Below are 21,358 nucleotides of genomic sequence, written 5' to 3' on the forward strand. Positions count from 1 at the left end.
TGGGTGCCAGCCAGTATTCTGTATTGGCATCAGCATAGCTAAGCTGACAAAGATACAACGGCCATTTTTGTGATCCTATCTGGCCAGTTAACTGTATGTGCACCTGCAGTTAATATGACTGATGCCAACAGACCTGCCAGCCTCTCTCTGACTCCATTCCTGGGTGGCCCCAGTACTGGCCGGATTCCATCTGAGTAGCTAAAATCAATATCCTAGTTATGTGTCACCAAATATCAGTGGTTGGTTCACTCAATGTGGCTTAAGTGGACAGGAGCCTCTCCAGTCCACTGAAACCACACTGAATTTTGAGCCCAACAATTTTCTGAATCACATTGGGAGTCAGGTCTAAATTTTTCAACTGATAAAGCTAGTTTACTTCCTAATCACCCTAAGGGACATACTACGTTCTCTAAAACCTTTGAGTCACATTGAGATGGGTCATTCTTTTCTTCCCAATCACCAGAAGTTCATGAAACTCAGCTGGAATCCAAAGCTTGAGGCTTTGAGTAAAGACTTAAGAGAAGTGTTGTCTTCCAGAAAATCACGTGTTCCAGATCTGGAATTGTCCACACAACCTTCTCCCACATCACTCTGGAAATCACAACAAATCACATTCGATTTAAACTCATTTGAAGGACTTATCTTAACTTCTTGATTTATGTAGAAACTTGAGTTTTTGAGCTGTTAAGTGTTCTACACACAAAAGATATTTCAGTGCAATTTTGTTTTGGACACTTTAATATGGTGGATTTTGCTTTTTGAGGTTCGTGTTGGACCAAGTTTCCAAGTTTATTATTTTCTTGATATACTGTCCATCAAGACATATCTAGACGGTTTAAAGTCAATAAAATAAATTTAAAAGCAAATGTTAAAAGTGGGGGGGGAAACCCCATCACAAAATTTAGTGAAGGGGGGAGGTTTCATGACTTAAGACTGACAATTACAGGGAAGGAAGGTACGAGAGATAGTAAAAAACACATTGAGATAAAAAAATATAAATGAAGGAGAGGGGTGGATAGGACATTAGGGGCTAGTTCGCCTCTAGAGAGGCATTTGGAATTGAGAACCTGAAGTGAATAATATATCAATGAAAGCAGACGGAATCCTGGATTAGGTATCGTAAGCGTCCTTGAATCAGAAGGTTTTGAGTTTTGTTTTGAATAGTAGGAGAGAGGACTCTTGCTTTCTATGTAGTGGAAGAGTGTTCCAAAGTGAAGGCACCATGACTGAGAAGATGGAATTTCTGGTGGTGTTGTAGATTTCTCGGATGGAGGGAACAACATGAAGATCTTGATAATTTGAACGGAGTGTACGAGTGGAGGCGTAAGGGATTAGATGTTTGTCTATAATGGCAGGGGTATGGTGTTGCTTGATTTTATAGGTGAGTAACAGAATTTTGAATGGAATGCGATGGGGGATTGGGAGCCAGTGGACATCACGTAGAAGCATGGTAGATAAGTTTAACAGCAGTATTTTGTAAGATTTGAAGTCTGCGTATCTCTTTTTGGTTTATACCCTGATAAAAGGTATTACAGTAGTCAGTGTTTGAAATGATGAGGGAATGAATAAGAATGTTTAGAGAGGGAGGATCAAGTAGAGATGAAAGAGTTCTAATGAGTTTTAATTTGAGAAGCATCTGCTAACTACCGAGCAGTTTTGAGTGTGGGTGGATTGATGGTGTGCACACCGGACATTTGGAAATATGCACAGAGTGAACATTTGAACACTTGGCATTTGTATAAACGGGACATCTGGATTAATGGGTCGTCCACAATAGAAGAAACTTAAAGCCGCACAAGTTTTGTCATCAATCAGATAAGTGGGTTTTCCATTTTTTCTTTTGATCAATGAATGTGGCTATTATTGGTATGATGTCCATCACAATATCAGTTGGTAATAGAGAACAGAATGTTTTTATTTAAAGACACTCCACTGAATGATACGAAAGAAGAGCATCCTCCCCTCCTCCTTATGTACTAATCATTTATCCTATTACACATTGTACTTCTCCCCCTTCCCTGCTCGTTTCTGTGAGTCCTATTAGACTTCAGTCTTAATTATGTTGTAATATAATTCATGTCAACTGCTTAGACAATTTTTTACACGGTATATCACATTTCAAATAAAACCTGGAAACAGAATGTTGCCATGATGGTTCTCCATTCCGTTAGTCTTGCTTTGCTCAAATGACCGGGGGGGGGGGGAGAGGCAGGGGCAGGGGGGGGCACTGAGCACATGCATCACGTAGTATCACAAAGTTAATTATTTATAAGTTGATTGACAACATTTTAATTAGAGTAGTGGCATTATTTTTGTTATTATCTGGTGTTGTTGGCCACTTTCCAGTCTTCAAATATTGTAGATTATTGTAATGATAATAATAATTACAGATTATTAATAGTAGATTTGCAATTTCATTTTTGAACTCTAAGTATTCTAGAGTATAGAATCTGATACTGGTGATTTGGGTTCACAGTCATTCGCACGCGGGACAAAGCTGCGTCGACATTTGAGCCCAGACAATTGGGCGCAAGACTGCAGCGTGTCAATGGAAAAGTTATTTTTAAAGAGCTCCGACAGGGGGTGTGAGGGGGGAACCCCCCCCAGTTTACTTAATAGTGTTCGCGATGCCATGGGGGGGGGACTTAGGGGGTTGGAACCCCCCTTTATAGAGGAAACAACTTTTTCCCAATTTTTTAGGAAAAAGTTAAGTTTTCTGTATAATGTGAGGGTTGCACCCCCCCCCCCCCATTGGCAACGTGAACAGTATTAAGTACAACCCCCATCGGAGCTCTTTAAAATGAACTTTTACAGCGGTACGATAGAGTCTTGCGCGCAATTGTCTGGGCCGAAATGTCTGGCGCGATTTTGTCCCGTCACCAGTGATTTGCTGCTCTTTAACTTGTCGATTTATTTAGTTCAATATTTACAGGAATTTAATATACCACCATCGCACGTCTTTGAAGTTCATCGAGATTTGTTTCAGTTCTTCTATATTGTCACCCATAAAAAACATTTCTGGTACAGATAGCTCTTTTCTATCCTCTCTGTTAGAGGTGTGGCTTCTTTACATGTCTCTGTAGATCTACACTAGGAATCTCTCTATCTGCCTCAGCTCTTCCAAGTTTGCTACTTGAACCTGAAGAGAACAGACTCATTCTCTGAGATCCAGAAGCTCTTTCCACTGAGTGCACACATATCACGGAAAATGGAAGAAGGGCAAAAATATCGAAGCTAGTTGAGTAGGCAGGAAAGCAAAGATGCAAATGGAAGAAAAAAAATAGCCAACATGGTAAAAGAGGGGGCAAGACGTTTTTAGATATGCTGGCTTACTAGAGAGGTGAGGGAAGCCATAAAGGGAAAGAAGGACTCCTTTAAAGAATGGAAATGCACGAAAACAACTGAAGCTTGGAACAAACACAAGGAGGAGCAGAAGAAATGTCACAAGATGGTGAGGGATGCCAAAAAGGACTACGAGGAGAAAATAGCGCAAGAGGCCAATGACTTCAAGCCCTTCTTTAGATACATAAAAGGAAAAAAACCCCGCAAAAGAGGCGGTGGGACCGTTGGATGACCAGGGAAGAAAAGGGTACATCAAGGAAGACAAACAAATTGCTGATAAACTAAATTCCTTTTTTGCGTCTGTCTTTACGAAGGAGGACACGGCAACAATACCAGAAGTAGTGAAAGTGTTCAAAGGAGTAACAGAGGACAGCCCCACCACAGTAGAGGTTGACTTGGACCAGACAAACTTAAAGGTGACAAATCCCCTGGACCTAATGGAATTCACCTGAGAGTCTTAAAAGAACTGAAGGTTGAAATCGGAGAGTTATTGCAAAAATTTGCCAACCTGTTAATTAGAACTGGTCAGATATCAGACGATTGGAAGATAGCGAATGTCACGCCAATTTTCAAAAAAGGATCAAGAGGAGAACCGGGCAACTACAGACCGGTGAGTCTCAAGTCTGTCCCTGGAAAGATGGTTGAAGCACTGATTAAAGATAGCATAGTCCGGCACTTGGACACACACGACCTGATGGGAGCCAGTCAACATTGCTTCAGGGAAGGGAAATCATGTCTGATGAATTTACTTCAATTTTTTGAAACCGTGAACAAACATATTGATAATGGAGAACCGGTGGACATAATGTACTTGGACTTCCAAAAAGCGTTTGACAAAGTTCCACATGAAAGACTTCTCAGGAAACTACAAAGCCATGGAATAGAGGGAGATATACTAAGATGGATAGGCAAATGGCTAGAGAACAGAAAGCAGACAGTGGGTATAAATGAGAAGTTCTCGGACTGGGAGAAAGTGACTAGCGGTGTGCCCCAGGGCTTGATACTTGGGCCCATCTTATTTAATATTTTCATAAATGATCTAGAAGAAGGAACATCCAGTGGGATCATCAAGTTTGCTGATGAGACAAAACTATACCGGGCAATCAGATCACAGAAGGATAGCGAGGAACTCCAGAGTGGCTTAGAGAAATAGGCGGAGAAATGGCAGATGAAGTTTAATGTGGAAAAGTGCAAAGTAATGCATTTGGGCAGTAAGAACAAGGAATACGAATATAGAAACATAAAAGATGATGGCAGATAAGGGCCATAGCCCATCAGGTCTGCCCATTCTACTGACCCACCCCCAAGTCTACTATCCTAGGGATCCCACTCCTGGTGACAGGTTCCCTTGACTTAACCCTCTAAGGGATCCCACATGGGCATCCCATTTGCTCTTAAATTCTTGCACGCTGTTTGCCTCGATCACCTGCACCGGGAGCTCGTTCCAAGGATCAACCACTCTCTCGGTAAAGAAATATTTCCTGGTGTCACCATGAAATTTCCTGCCCCTGAGTTTGAGCGGATGCCCTCTTGTGGCTGAGGGTCTTTTGAGAAAGAGAATCTCTTCTTCCATCTCGATACGGCCGGTAATATACTTAAACGTCTCGATCATGTCTCCTCTCTTCCTACGTTCCTCGAGTGAGTACAGCCGCAAATTTTTCAGCCTTTCCTCTTATGATAGATCCTTGAGCCCCAAGACCATCTTGGTGGCCATCCGTTGCACCGACTCTACTCTCAGCACATCTTTTCGGTAGTGTGGCCTCCAGAATTGCACACAGTATTCCAAATGAGGCCTCACCATGGTTCTGTATAATGGCATTATGACTTCAGGCTTCCGGCTGACGAAACTCCTGCGAATGCAACCTAACAACTGACTTGCCTTAGATGAAGCCTTCTCCACATGATCAGCAGTTTTCATGTCTGCGCTGACAATCACTCCCATGTCTCGTTCTGTTGAAGTTCTAGCTAAGGTCTCACCATTCAAGGTGTAAGTTCTGTACGGATTTCTGCTGCCGAGGTGCATGATCTTGCATTTCTTAGCGTTGAAGCCAAGCTGCCAGGTCGAGGACCAAAGCTCCAACAAATGTAGGTCCTGTGTCATACTATCGGGTGAATTGCCGTCTCTCACTATATTGCATAGTTTGGCGTCGTCAGCGAATAACGTTATCTTGCCTTGAAGCCCCTGAGTTAGGTCCCCTATGAATATGTTGAAAAGGAGCGGGCCCAAGACTGAGCCCTGCAGTACTCCACTGGTCACCTCCGATGTTTTAGAGAGGGTACCGTTAACTACCACCCTCTGAAGTCTGCCACTCCGCCAGCCCCATTGATTTCATCTTGCTCAACTGCCTGCGATGCGGGACACTATCGAAAGCTTTGCTGAAGTCTAGGTATACGACGTCCACGGATTCTCCCAAGTCTAGCTGTTTTGTTACCCAGTCAAAGAAGATGATGAGATTGGATTGGCAGGACCTACCCTTGGTGAATCCGTGTTGACTGGGATCCCGTAGATTCCCCTCATCCAAGATTGCATCTAATTTACGTTTGATTAGTGTTTCCATGAGTTTGCATACTATTGATGTGAGACTCACCGATCTGTAGTTTGCAGCCTCCGCCCTGCAACCCTTTTTGTGCAGTGGAACGACATTAGCTGTTTTCCAGTCTATGGGGACTCTCTCCGAACTTAGGGAGAGATTGAAGAGTCCTGATAGCAGTTCTGCCAGGACATCACGCAGCTCACTGAGCATCCTGGGGTGTAGATTGTCCGGTCCCATGGCTTTGTTCACCTTGAGTCTTGCCAGTTCATAGCAGACGTTGCCAAGTATGTACTCGAAATTCTGAAATGGGTGTTCCATGCTGGGCCTTGCCTGCAACTGCGGACCGTGCCCCAGTGCCTCGCAGGTAAAGACCGAGCAGAAGTATTCATTCAGTAGTTCTGCTTTATCGGAATCTGATTCTGCGCAGTTCCCATCTGGTTTTCTAAGGCGTACTATCCCGTTTGTGTTCTTTTTCCTATCACTAATATACCACATGTCAGGTGCAACTCTGGGTAAGAGCGAACAAGAAAAGGACTTGGCTGTACTGATAGATGCTGCGTGGTCTTTGTCAATCTGTATACTTTGGAGGAAAGGCGGGAGAAGGGAGATATGATATTATGATAGAGACATTTGTGGCATAAATGCACATGAGGTGAGTCTCTTTCAATTGAAATGAAGCTCTGGAACGAGAGGCATAGGATGAAGATAAAAAGGGATAGATTCAGAAGTGATCTCAGAAAATCCTTTTTCATGGATAGGGGGTTGAATGCTTGGAATGGCCTCCTGGTGGAGACAACAAGTGTTTCTGAATGCAAGACAGCTTGGGACAAGTATGTTGGATCTGTAAGGGAGAGGAGGGGAAAGTAGATGGCATGGACAGGCAGACTAGATAGGCCCTATGGTCTTTATTTGCCTTCATTATTCTCTGTTTCTTTCTTAAGTGCACTGGATAAGAGGAGGAAAGGCATTAGCAAATGTTCCCTGTACAGGAAAGGCACTTTCCAAGGAGTAGAAAGGGTGCAAAGCCCAGCTAGAAGAAAGGAGTGGAGAAGGAGAAATACAGGAAGTAGCTCAGAGGAGCCTGAGAGGCTTGAATACTGTAAGACTGATCTCTTTTTTGCCATCATTTTGGTCTTTCTGCTCATCTTTGTATATCTTTCTGCTCATCTTTGTATATTCATTGTGGGAGGGTACAATAAATAGAGATTTTTATAGAAATCTCTATCAACCTCCCTTAGTTAGTTGTCCTGTGTGGATTCTGTGTGCCTATAGGGATAATTTTTCATTATTTTGTGCACATGGGAAGAGAATAATGGATGAGATTTCGATAGTATTGCCACAGGCACCAAGAATAATGTGCATACTTGCCCAATGGGTCACCCTCAGCCCTATCAAATCGGGGGACCCTGTCAAGTATGATGTATTCCAAAGTCTGGGCACATGTTCACCGTGATGAGACTGTTCTGCGTGAGTCTGGGTAACCTCTTGTTTTCTTAGTGTTTTGATAGTGTTAGTCTTAGGGTCCATATTCAGCTGATATAGTCTGATGCCTTCATCTGCTGTTCCCCTGGCAGTTGAGGAAGGGTTGGTAGAGGTTGGAGGGTGTCCCACACACGAGTTTCCTATAAAATGAAGAAAAGACTCCACGAACCTTGCTCAGTTTGGGTCTGTCATACGGTAAATACTTTTCCATTGTGCATATTACAATTCGGTCTGAAAACCCCTCCTGGCGTAATGTCTCTGCACACAGCAATCCAGCTGGACCTAGAGGTAAAAGATCATAAGTGCATTAAAAGATAGGAAATCTCTTTACTAACATAATAACGTATGGGCCGACATTCAAAGGAAGTTGTTATGTTCACCAGCAACTGCTAAACCTATAGGGGTCAATATTGAAAGCAATTGAAGTGGCCAGAGACAGCTCCTGGCTGGCTAATTGCTTGGTCAAAGCTAACCGACCCATTTTCTGTTTATCACATGCAATAGATAAAGAGTGATGAGGATTTGAAGGGAAGAGAGGAACACTGAAATTAGGAGGGCTGGTTGCAGGGTAAAGAGATTGGGGGAAGAGACAGATGGTGGAAACTGAGCTGGAATGGGGTCCATAGAACTTCTGACAGTTGAAAAGGCATCAACATACTCAAAAAAAGTTGGGAACCCCACCCTAGAGAAGCAACAAAGAGCAGACTCCTCTCTCCTGCGAAAGAAAAACCTGTTCAAAAACCAAAACTGAGTGAACATGAGCCAGTGGGGGGAGTGGGGGGCTACAGGGTGACATCTCTTAAGATTTGTAAATAAAACTTACATTAACATAAAACCGCTCATTATACAATATAAGTAAAATAACCTTACTTCCCATTTCTCTGTACCCCTTAATCAGTTCCACAGAAGTGGTTAAATTATCTGCATCCCTTAATCTCCAATAACCGGGAGTAAACACCCCCCCCCAACAGAAACAGTTTTATCTTATGTTTGTTGAACATGAGGACGGACAACCTTCCAAGTGAGCTGATTGCTAAGAAGCTCAGAAAAGGACGCTCTGATCATCGGCCGGTGAAATACTGGCACGCTAAACCGGCTGGAACCAGTTTAGTGACCATCGTTAAGGGCACGGTAACTTTTGAGAATCCCCCTCTGAAAAGTGTTCTTCCCCCTCCCCCTTCTGTAAAGGCATCCACGTTAAAAAAAGGAATTTATGTGGTACTGTCACGTCAGGGGAGGAAGACTGCGCACGTATTGACATTTCAAATGGGAATGCGATATGTGGCCTTCACGTGGCCTCCTGCATAAACAGAATTTTCAAAAGGGAAACTACACATCTGTTACCTTTGAAAGTGTGCAGTTTATTCCAAATTGCCTAGGGATGAGTGTGTGGCACAGTGGTTAGGTTGTGGGTTCAAATCCCATGCTGCTCCTTGTGACCCTGGGCAAATCACTTAATCCCCCCATTGCCACAGGTACATTTGATAGAGTGTGAGCCCACCAGGGAAAAATGTTTGAGTACCTGAATGTTAACCACTTAGGTAATAAATGAATATAAATAAAATTTTCAAGTGTTTCCTTTAAGAAGGACACATTGGTTAAGGACCAAGAAAACCATGACCTTTTCCAAAGTGTCTCCACCGCCGCCTTTGCTTCAGCCTTTCTGAAGGGTCTTATCCATACTTTCACTTGGCTGTAAATGTAATCTAAACAACTGTTCAGGAACGAGCTATGCCTTCACTGCCTCCACTCGCAGTCATGCTGCCCTCATGAAATAGAAGAGTTGCCTATCAATGGAGATTGTCTAAGTGGCTTTTACATTCAGGTTCTCAAGCATTTTCCTCTGCCCAGTCCAGGTCACCAAAAGGATAAACCAAATTTGATGCTGTTTATCTTAGAAGAGATCCGATACCAGCTCCGATGATCAGTACGTTGGTGATGCTGGTGTTGTAGTTGCTCAGAGCGATGCACTTGGCCATAACCTTTGTCCGCCTTTGCGACTGGAGAGCCTGAAAGCAGAACCACAGTCAGGTCAGAAAAGGCACTCAGCATTGAGCTGCTAGAGACCCCACTAAATTCAAACGTTATTCTGGAACCCTCTCCCCTATGAAGACCATGACAAAAGTCTCCATCAATGGCCTCACACAACAACCCAACTTGCTATATAATTAATATATTTATTAGTAATCAATAATAGTCAGCTTGCAAAAGATAAGTCTCAGCCAATTGAGTTAACAGAATGCCGGCTTCTGTATACCTGGTGTCTGTTGATTAATAAACTAGTAAACTAATCTCTTCTATATTCTTAGCAACCTAAGACCACTTTAGTACATTCTACATTCTTGATTTCTATTGGATATTCATAATTGTCATTTCATTAATTGATCAGCACATATACTTTTCTGAGTCATATTGAAATGTGATGTCTTATTGCCAAATAGCTTTCCTAATTTGTGTGCTTTTAATATCAAGGTCACTAATTTCCGAGCAAGGCCCACCCTTATTCCTGAACTTAATTGCACAGTTATCAATTTCTTATCCTTGTGGTTGATATTATTTCTGGTTAGTCAACTTGACCTGGAGTTGTGCTAATTTTCATTTCCTTAAATTCCTTTTTCATAAACTAGATGTTTGCCATTGTCAGCAGATGGTTACCAGTTTCTGTGTGAAAGATGAGCTTCTCATGAAAACTGCTTAAGTTGGCTCCTTTTACTAAGATGCGATAGCATTTTTAGCCCGCGCAGAATTTTAGCCCTCGCTAAACCCACGCTACGTGACTAGGACTAATGCCAGCTCAATGCTGGCGTTAGCGTCTAGCGCGCAGCAATTCTGCGTGTGCTAAGTGCGTGCTAAAACCGCTATCACAGCTTAGTAAAAGGAGCCCTAAGTGAGAAATATGATCTTATTTTAAGGTGCTTTTAGCCATAATGTATTATTGCCATGTCTCTATTAACCTGAAGATTCACAGAGATCTGTCTTCACCTCCAGTTTCATGGAGGTCTTAGGATCTTCACTTGTACACCTGTACAGGTCTTTTCTCCATCTGTTCCCCTTAATTCTTCCTCATTCCCCTCTTTGAAGCCTGCGAAGGCTTCAATACCCAAGGTCAAGATGTATTTGAAGGTCATGGTGGTATGATCACAAAGTACAGGCATAAGGCCCATGTACTCAAAAATTAAGCTTGATAAGATTAAAAGAACAAGTGTCTAACCCAACCCCAAACTAAAGAGACAATTGCTTCAATAGGACTCAGTGCATTATAAAGAAATCAAACAATCATTTATAAAATAATGAATCACATGAAATCAAATATATGCATTTGTAAAATATTTCCATAAGTAATTGAATTTGTTCAATATCTGCTTTGTAAAGGAGAGTTTACACTTGAGTGTCCTGAGTGTTATTGCAAATGGAAGATGTTGGCTCTGCATGTGGGACGGGTTGTGGAAGCATAGTTTGATTTTCAAGGTCAGTGGAAAGTGGAAGAATTTCACAGTACACATGGGCAGATAATAGTTGGCGGGATACCTGTTCTGTTGTGGTTCTGATAAAACTGACACAGCAGGGGAGGCAGCAAGGAACTATCAGGAAGATGAGACAAAGGATGCTTATGAAAATCAGGATAGGCCGAAGGACTCCAATGTTTTCAATTTTATAAAGGAAAATAGGGAGAAAATTCCCATGAACAGGAGCCAGCAGTCTTAAAATGCCCACATACAGGTAGATGAAGGGGATTCTAGATGGAGCTAATGTAGTGACTGATTTCAACAGTTTGATGATTTGATAAATTCTCTAGTAGACTGGAATATAAAGCTCTATGAGCTAATGACAAAATTCTGAATGTAATTCTAAATGTTAGAAGGGAAGAAATACGACCTGACTTTGCCTTAAACAACAGCCGAACAATGTCATTTTGCAGGTTCTAAAGCCTGAGGCCATTGTATAAAGAGTTAGAGACTAATCCAGGCAGTACAGGATCATTGAAAGAGCAGTGAACATAACTGTTCTTCTTTCCAGATTTATTTATTGGGATTTATTAACTGAAACTGATGCAAAATAAAAACACCAGACTGAGAAGCAGATTCTCTAACTCTCGTGCTAAAATCCAAAAGGCTGCTATCGCAGCTGTAAATGTAATGATTTGAAAAAGACAAGTCATTCTCTAAAAACCGCCATGCAAACGAGGTTTGCGGAGGGTCGCTAAATTTACATGGGATGAGTTGCTGGTGATAGCAATTGGCACATGTGCAGAATACATCCAGTAAGTTAAAAAAACATGATCGGCAGGAGGGATGGCCACTCCCTCCCACCGCTGGGGTCCCCCAACAACCCTGGCAATCACAACCCAACACCTCAGGCAGCAGAAGGGATGCCCACTTCCTCCCACTTCCGCTGTCCACAACCCCGACAACCAAGCAACCAAGCATCTGCCCCTCCCAGCAGCAGCAGAATGAATGCTCACTCCCTCCCATTGTTGCTGCCCCCCCCCAACAACCAAGCACCTCCCCCTCCCCCCCAGCAGCAGAAGAGATGCCAACTCCCTCCCACCACTGCCGCACCCCCCAACAACCAAGCACCTCCCCCTCCCCCCCAGCAGCAGAAGAGATGCCAACTCCCTCCCACCACTGCCGCACCCCCCAACAACCAAGCACCTCCTCCCTCTCCACCCAGCATCAGGAGAGATGCCCAGTCCCTCCCACTGCTGCCGTAGCCTAAACTCCCAACAACCCCCCATACCTCCGACAACGTCCCCACCCCTCCTTACCTTTAACATGATGGCTGGCTGGAGGGATGGCTACTCCCTCTGGATGGCAAGTCTTTAGTTAGATTGTGAGCCTTCGGGACAGTTAGAGAACTTCCAAGTACCTATCTTTAGTTATGTTTTTTTATTGTATCTTTAATGTATCTTTATTGTAAACCGCTTTGAACCTCATGGTATAGCGGTATATAAGAAATAAATTAAATTAAATTAAATTAAATCTCTTCAAAATGGCGGGCCTTCCCCTTCCTGGTACATTCTGGGATGTGCCAGGGAGGGTCCTAAGGTTGTGATTGGCCCAGGCACTTAAGGCCCCTCCTATATACAGGAGTACAGGTGTAAAATTCTGGAGACCACACCTTCAAAAAGATATAAAAAGGATGGAGTCGGCTTCTAAAATGATGTGTGGTCTTCATCATAAGACGTAAGGGGACAGACTTAAACATCTCAATATGCATACTTTGGAGGAAAGGCGGGAGAGGGGAGATATGATAGAGATGTTTAAATATCTACGTAGCATAAATGCGCATGAGTTGAGTCTTTCATTTGAAAGGAAGCTCTGAAATGAGAGGGCATAGGATGAAGTTATGAGGTGAGAGGCTCAGGAGTAATCTAAAGAAATACTTTTTTACAAACAGGGTGGTAGATTCTTGGAACAGTTTCCTGGAAGAGGTGGTGGAGACGGAAACTGTGTCTGAATTCAAGAAAGCCTGGGATAGGCACATGGGACCTCTTAGAGAGAGGTAGAGATAATGGTTACTGTGGATGGTCAGACTGGATGGGCCTTTTGGCCTTTATCTGCCATCTTGTTTATATGTTTCTATAAATGACAAAAAATAAAGGCAACACAAGCAGAATACCAAACAAATAGAATAATTCACCAAAAAGGTATTCACTCAATATATCCCACTATCTGGGACTGATTAAGGCAGGGTCCTAATACGGAGAAAAGACCTCAATGTTCCCTGAGAACAAACTCGGGAAACTACTATGACAATTACTAAGTTGTCATAGAAAGCACATCCTCGGTCATAGAAAAACTCCCTTTAAGATGCAGTAAATGTTTAAATATATTAACATCGCTTCAAATAGAAATGCTTGTAACAAAAAAGAAAAAGCAACCTGCACTTATCTCAATCTTATCTTATCTGAGAATATTATTGAGATAAGTGCAGGTTGCTTTTTCTTTTTTGTTACAAACATTTCTATTTGAAGAGACGTTAATATATTTAAACATTTACTGCATCTTAAAGGGAGTTTTTCTATGACCGAGGATGTGCTTTCTATGACAACTTAGTAATTGTCATAGTAGTTTCCCGAGTTTGTTCTCAGGGAACATTGAGGTCTTTTCTCCGTATTAGGACCCTGCCTTAATCAGTCCCAGATAGTGGGATATATTGAGTGAATACCTTTTTGGTGAATTATTCTATATGTTTCTATAACCATAAAGCTCTATGACCTCACAATGCAGGTGTAAAGAGCCTTAGCCAATAGGAAGAGGAGATGCAAATGTTAAGAGCCTTAGCCAATAGGGAGAGGAGGAGATAGTGGATGCTGTGGATGGGCAGGCTGGATGGGCCATTTGGCCTTTATCTGGCATCATGTTTCTATGTGAGGTGGGTGGCGGCAGAAGGGGGTGAATATTCCTCCTACTGCTCGGGGGATGGCAGGTATTAGATTGTCGGGGGGGGGGGGGGCAACAGTGGGAGGGAGTAGGCATCCTTCCTGCTGCTGGGGGTGTTGAATTTTGGTTGTCAGGGGACTCTAGCAGTGGCAGAGGGAGGGAGTGATCATCCCTCCTGCTTATTTGGGAGTCTCTCTTTTTTTTTTTTTTTTTTTGCACGGGAGGTGGGGGGGATCTAAGCTGTCAAACCTTACTTTCCTGTCATTGCCTAAGCCAATCAGCACTCAGGCACTGATCAGAAAGTAAAGCCACAACAACTCAGACCCTGCCAGAAAATTTTGCCCTCAAATGTAGTACAACAAGGTCAGGGAATCACCTGAAGTGTGATTTTAATATTAATGACCCCGTTGTACTACATTTGCATGGCAGAGTCGGAAGCTCTGAAAAGACCGTGGTCAGCTGGTAAAATACTGCCCTGCTAAACCGGCTGGAGCAGGTTAAAGGCATGTTAAGTTTTGAGAATCTTCCTCTGAATGATAGATGAAATCTGCGTCTCAAAGGATAGATTTGAGTCAAACTTAAAGTTTTGTAATTACTGTACACTAATGGGGATAATCCAATAAGTGGGGGCACCCAGACCCTGGCCTAGAATATTAGGGCATCCTGGTATCAAGAGATGCCTGAAATCTAGGCACCTGCATATCAACCCGACATCCCTCCTGAATGTGTGTCAGTGGACGTGTTACACGTGCAAAGGTTACAGAACTTCCCTCTTTAGCATACATGTGAAGTATGTCTTAAGTCTTTACAACTCAAGACTGTCAGTGAATCCTGACGTGAGATAGATTGACCTAACACAGCAGTGCATGTCGGGTCTTTTTATCTTTTGCTGCTTTACTCCTGGGCAGGAAAGGTTTTGGTCCACTCCTACTTCTGTGCGTTCTTTTGTGAGAATCAAAATACCAGAGATTTTAAGGGATCCGCTTGGACACTGCATCCAGACACAAATTCAACAGGGAAAAGTCAGGGCTAAGGTGGTCAACCCTCAACTGAACCCATTAATGCCATATGTTTGAATCAGAACTGCCAAATGATCAAGGAATGAATAAAAACACTGACCCCCTTTCTATAATGAAGGAGGAGAACTGACCTAAATTCCTCCCACAAATTCCAAAAAGCCACAAAACGACATAAGAAAGCTTGTGACCAATAAAGCGAAATGCTTCTGTTATATCCCAAAATACAATCACAGCAGACTTCCCTGAGTCAAGACGTGGATGCAAAGCAAACGGATTAGCAAAAAAATCTCATAAACAAAAAGGTAAATCATCTGAATTCAAAAGACTTAGGTTATATAAAGCTAGATGGAGAGTGCACGGACTCTCAGTTCCCCAGATGGACGGCTTTATTTCCAAACACAGGGAAAGTTTCTTGAAGCTGGAATCCTGCTGCTCTCTGCTCCAGGCTTCTCAGCACATCTGTACACGGGGCCAATATTTCCAAAGGGTCGACTCAGCATCTAAGTAACATGAAAGTCTTCTTATTACTGAATCACTGAGTGTGGGGAGGGGAGGGGGGGGGCAGCCCTCAGGGAATACAAGATTTTAAAAATTCTTCTCAGGGAGTGAAAGGAAATTCTGAGTCGGAGAAACATCAGATTAACAAAATGAACTGGACCAAGTCAGAATTCCTACTGATAAATGTGGAAGGAAAGAAATGGACTTAGGGACAGCTAAATTGGAAATATTTGGGGGGGGGGGGGTTCTCACCAGTGACTTCAGAATATGACTTAGGTTACTAGGGACTCATTAGTATTATTAGGCAGGAAAAATATGTTTAAGATGGTATCGATAGGTCAATATTCAGCCGCCATGGTCAACTTTTTTTTTTTTTAATGCTGGCCACAGCAGATAAATCCAGATGTTCAGTGTTGGCAGCTGGCCAGTGAATGGTGCAATTTAGACGCAGCTGTCCCCTATGGCATTATCCAGAGAGTGTCAATATTCAGGCAACCCTTCACATAGTTTAGGGAACCCTCCAGACAACTTCTTCAGAGGGAGGACTGAATATCATGGATATCTGGTAATTCCCAGGACTGTCCCGGCACACTCTCCACACCGCTGAGGTGGTCTGTAAGGATTTTCAGAGGCACTGTCTGGATAGGACTAAGGGGGGTGGAAAGTTAGATTTCAGCAGAGCTCGTTTGTGGTATGAACTTTAACAGTAAAGAGAAATAAAGTCTACTGGGTTCAAGAAATATACTGGAATGGGTCTCTCGAGTTTTTAGCAATGGATGGGTCTCTATGGAGATCTAGAAGGCAATATGCATATATTTGGGGGGCACATTCCTATACACGAGTATAGTGGTGAATTTTGCATGAAAAAAGCCTCTCAATAAACTTCCTCTGTGTGTGGAAAGCTTGAGTTTTGCAAGATGGTTTAAGAAAATTATTAGTCACTGATAAGCGAGTAGCACCGGGAAATGCCCTGTGAAGGATCCAGCTCATGAAAGTGAAGGGGAGAACTGAATCCAAATATTAATAGATTGGATGCCGATACTCAAATAACCACATCCACGATTTCTCAGAGGGTTTGTTCCTGGTCCATGAAATTTAAATAAATATCTCAGCTTTTCATGAATGCTGGAGATACCAGAAGCAATAAGTTTTCCTGTGCTGTGGGTTAGCCCCAGAATTCTGGAATTCTTCCATCAGGTTTATTTACTTTACTTTCACGTGTGTTTCTGAACGTGGACAAAGCAGTGGGACCTGATGGTTTACATCTCAGAATACTGAGTGAGCTTTTAAGGATTTATTTGATAGATCTTTAGAGATAGGAGAGGTTCCGCAAGCTTGGAGACAGATGTGGTCCCACTTCACAAAAACGGGGCTGACAAACGAATTATGTCTAAGTATCAGAGAAGAACTCTAGAGAATGAGAATGACAGAATTCACTACCATTCCCAAGTGGATTGATTTTTCACTCCGTCAAAAATTACAAAGATTACGGGGCACTCAAAGTTACAGGGAAATACTTTTTTAAAACCAATAGGAGGAAATTTTTTCTCATTCAGACTCTAGTTAAGATCTGGAACACATTGCCAGAGGTTGTGGTAAGAGCGGATAGCGTAGCTGGTTTTAAGAAAGGTTTGGACAAATTCCTGGAGGAAAAGTCCATAGTTGGTTATTGAGAAAGACATGGGGGAACCCACTGCTTGCATGGAATGTTGTTACTCTTTGGGGATTACGGAATTTTGCTATCCTTTGGGATTCTGTATGGAATGTTGCTACTCTTTGGGTTTTGGCCAGGTACTAGGGATGTGGATTGGCCACCGTGAGAATGAGGTACTGGGCTTGATGGACCATTGGTCTGACCCAGTTAGGCTATTCTTATGTTCTTAAGTGGGAAACTACAGGCTGGTAAGCCTCACGCTAGTAGTAGGGAAATTAATGGAGTTGCTGCTGATGGAAAGAATAATAAACTTTCTAGAATCCAGTGTTCTGCAAGATCTGAGGCAACAAAGTTTTATCAAAAGAAAATCCTGCAAAATAAATCTGATTGATTTCTTTGACTGGGTGACCAGAGAACTGGATAAAGGACATGCACTAGATGTAATCTGCTCAGATTTCAGTAAAGCTTTTGATACGGGTTCCTCAGAGGAGACGCCTGAATAAGCTGATCTATAAAATCTATAAAATTATACTGCTCTCTTTTAAAATCAAACTCTCCCACTTGTCCTTATTTCTTGATAAATTATTAATACCCCAAAGTTCTCCCCGTTCCTTAAGATCTACTGACCAAAAACTCCTTTTCATTCCATCCTTAAAAGAATCCTACTATACTAGGAAAACTAATTTCGCTATAACTGCCCCCACCTTATGGAATTCTCTCCCTCAATTTCTCCGCGATGAACTTCATTTACCAAAATTCAAGACTAATCTTAAAACCTTCCTATTTCAAGATGCCTTTGACAAATCTTAATCTCTAATTATATTTGTTTTTTTTTTTATAAATTTCTTTTTAAGTGCAGTTTACCTGTAACTCTCAAAATTAACTTTTCTTCAGCGCGTATCACTTTTACCATGTATCCCCATTCCTCATGTTCTATCCCTTCCCTCTATCTCATTTCCTCTAATAATATGTAACTTCTCCCTTCCTCCCCACTTATCCTCACTTTCAGGTCTGTCAGTATATGTTATATATGTTTACTCTAATTATTCAAATACACCAAACTACTATTTCTTTCTAACCTATTTTAAATTTTATTGTTAACCGGTCAGATATTTGTTTTATGATCGGGATATTAAAAACTAATAAACTTGGAAACTGAGTGGCTGAATTTAGGAGCTAAAGTGCTGACCTGGTTTGGAAACTGGTTGACTGACAGGAGACAGAGGCTGGTGGCAAATGGACTTTGCTTGCGAGAGCCTCAGGGGTTGCTACTGGGCCGATTCTTTTAATGCATTTGTGAGTGGCATTGTCGAAGGGTTTTTGCAAATGAGACAAAGATTATGAACAGATTGGACACCCCAGAGGGAGTATAAGCATAAGAAGAGATCTCAGAAAGGAGAGGAATGATGAAAGATCTGGCAGATTGGAGATGAGACTTAAGACGCACTTCACATGTATGCTAAAGACCTGATTTTTGCATTTCAGGGAAGTTCTGTAACCTTTGCACGTGTAACACGTCCACTGACACGCATTCAGGAGGGATGTTGGGTTGATATGCAGGTGCCTAGATTTCAGGCGTCTCTCGATACCAGGATGCCCTAATATTCTAGACCAGGATCTGGGTGCCCCCACTTATTGAATTATCCCCATTAGTGTACAGTAATTACAAAACTTTAGTGCATGTCAGAAAAAAGGGCCCCTTAGCGCTCTCAAAATCAGGCTTAGGACCCACCACTAATCTATGAATCAACATCCATCCATTTGAGAGTGAAAATGGTGATTAATGCAAATGTCTGAAAACCTTTGGAAAGATTGTACAAAAGGCCAATGAAATGAGAAATGTGTCCCTGTGCAAGAGGCGAGGGGTCCTGTTTCCATCTTCTGCAGACCTGCTGTCTCGCCCCAAAACCTGACAGGATCTGCGCAGACTCTCCTCACCTGTTTGCTTGCTCGAATATACACTCTCTCCTTCTCTATTTTCACCTAAATGAAAAAAAACAACAAAGAGACAGTTACACTTCCAGGTCAGGCAGGTGAGCGACTGGTTTTTAATCATGTCTACTGAGACCCTTGTACAGGCAGGAAGTAGCCAGATGCGCACATGGAAGAGAGCGTCTGTTCTTACAGGATCTGCAGTTGCGTGTGTCAGTCGCTAATGGGAAATTCAGAATCTTCACTGCTCAGAACACGCTTCCTTTAAATGTGTCGTTGAGGCACAGGGCCATGCCACAGACTTTTTACTATGTACTTGTTGGACATATCAAGCATATTTGTGAAGACATTGAGTTTTGAACAATAAACCAGGTTATTGAGATCACTATTTCCACAGTTCTCTTTGGCTTTTGGTTGTGGAATTATTCGGTGACTTCTTCCTGGTTTGCTTTGGACACATTTTTTCCTATCTTCGGATATTTGTCACCTAATAGTTACAGCAGTGGGCTTCAGCCAGCGGCCCCCAGTTCAAATTCCACTACAGCTCCTTGGGCAAGTCACTTAACCCTTCGCTGACTCAGGTACAGTGCTCTGCCCCGTCTCTTCCCACTCCTCCCCTTGCCACGTGCATGCTCCCCTTCCCTTCCCCCGCACCTGAACTTGTTCACTGCCACGAGCAAGAACTTCAATGTGCTCCTCACGACCGCGTCATCTCTTCCACTGATATCACTTCCAGGTGCCACGCATAGGAAGTGACATTGGCGGGAGAGACGACAGGGTCGCGAGGAGCACGTTGAACTTCTTGTTGCTCGCGGTGGTGAAGGGGGAGGGGGCACTCGTGTGGCAGGGGGGCTCAGGGAAGGAGCAGGGTGGTGTAGACAAGGGCAGGGGAGGGGCACCATTGCCCCAAGCGCCTCTCGCTTTCGCTACGCCACTGCTCAAGTACAAACCCTCCAGGGCAGGGAAATCCCTACTGTACCTGAATGAACATATGAATGTTGCTGATCTTGGGTTGCGTGTGAATGGTGTGAGTGGGCTTCTGAGTGGGGTTTGGGGGATGGCCTCTTTGGGGCTTACACTGACTCCAGGTGGGCCCTCCTTCTTGTATCTCCTGCTGATGGCCTGTACCGAGGGTTCTCGGATTCTGGTTTGCTTACCCTATGTCAGCTGCTCTTGTATACCTTGCGATATTTGCTTATGTGTTCTTGTATTGTTGACTCCTGGTTGTTTGTGTTACCTCACTGATAATAAACATATAATTTTAAAAAAATCATTTTTCTTATAATTGCTAATTAGATCTGATCTATGTATGTTGTTAAGTATCTTTATGTAAACTGAGTAGAGCTTCTATTTGGAAAAAGGATTAGATTAGATTAGATGAATGGTAACGTCCCTAACACCCTCTTTCTCCCTACAGACACACAAAACCATGCAGAAGTACGGACTGGTCCCAGCTGCTCCTTCTTCACTACATGGCCATGTGGGTAATAAGCCTGAAGGGGAATTCCAGGTCTGTCACGTGTGGTCTGGGCCCACATGAAGAGCTAGTCAAGGCATCAGGGGACCCAGCGACCCCTCACACAGAGCTACTGAAGTCCCCCATTAAATTCCATACGCCTGAAACTGACCATCTGAACGGTTTTATAGAAATCGCACCTGAAATTTTGGCAAACCATCTAATCCTGGAAAGTCCTCAATGTCCCCTGTGCCGATATTGAAACAGGCACCATGCCAGGGGCAGCGCACTCTTCCTCTGGACAACACTCCTGCAAGAAAGAGACAGACGGTTACAGAGGGGGAAAGAACTGCCCTCAGCATCTTTCTGTCCAGGATAAGAGTTTTGTTTACAGACTAGACAGCCAAATTCTCAGAGAAGAGGCCTTTCCAAACCCCAGAAAGTATTTTGTGTCCTGACAAATTCCTATATTCAGCATGAGCCAGTGACACTAAATTTCTGGGGAGACCACCACCCAGCAGAATGATCTCAAATTTTGTAAACTAAACATTATTTTCCATGAAAAGTGTTAGGATCACTGATTTCTCACCTTTCACCAGTGGTGCCCCGTAATGAGGACACTTGTGTCCCATGGCGTAGTATTCTCCATTCTGTTTGATCAGGAGGGCTTTGCCACAGCCCAGGTCCACCTCCCGCATCCTACATCAAAGCAGAAGAAGGATTGATCCAGAGGTGCACATCCAAATTGTTTCAGAAGCAGCGACCAGGGCTACCAACTGTCTGTTAGTTTTCTGTTGATCCTTAAAAACTTCCTCTCAGTTAAATTGTTTTGACTTAGGTACTGTGGGCTCTGGTTATGCAGCACTTCACCACTTCCAGGAATTCTGACTCTGTGTAATGGCATAGTGAGGATCATTTTTTAAGGGTTGAACTAGGTGTGCCTTGCATATAAATGTTCAAATATGAAATAAACAGTTACAATTGCTCTTAACTTAGCATGCAGAATCTGTGTAAGAATACCGGAGTGCTACTGAGAACAGCCTCATGTATAAAAAAGG

The 21,358-nt window shown here is 42.9% G+C and overlaps 1 protein-coding gene across 6 annotated transcripts in view; it reads right to left on the bottom strand.

Moving 5' to 3' along the window:
* Positions 1 to 21,358, bottom strand: part of AIFM3 (apoptosis inducing factor mitochondria associated 3) — a 108,385-nt gene that overhangs the window by 52,997 nt on the left and 34,030 nt on the right. For all 6 annotated transcript variants that reach the window (XR_004540504.1, XR_004540503.1, XR_004540502.1 and 3 more), the window contains 5 exons: positions 20,890 to 20,999; positions 20,501 to 20,610; positions 18,851 to 18,895; positions 9,271 to 9,367; positions 7,528 to 7,640 (listed from right to left, as the gene is read on the bottom strand). Coding sequence is in view for 2 of the 6 variants with exons in the window: in XM_033957354.1 (XP_033813245.1) it covers positions 7,528 to 7,640; positions 9,271 to 9,367; positions 18,851 to 18,895; positions 20,501 to 20,610; positions 20,890 to 20,999 (475 nt within the window). In the remaining 4 variants the exon portion in view is untranslated. The remainder of the gene's footprint in view (positions 1 to 7,527; positions 7,641 to 9,270; positions 9,368 to 18,850; positions 18,896 to 20,500; positions 20,611 to 20,889; positions 21,000 to 21,358) is intronic.

This window comes from Geotrypetes seraphini, chromosome 8 (assembly GCF_902459505.1).
Source record: "Geotrypetes seraphini chromosome 8, aGeoSer1.1, whole genome shotgun sequence".
NCBI lineage: Eukaryota > Metazoa > Chordata > Amphibia > Gymnophiona > Dermophiidae > Geotrypetes > Geotrypetes seraphini.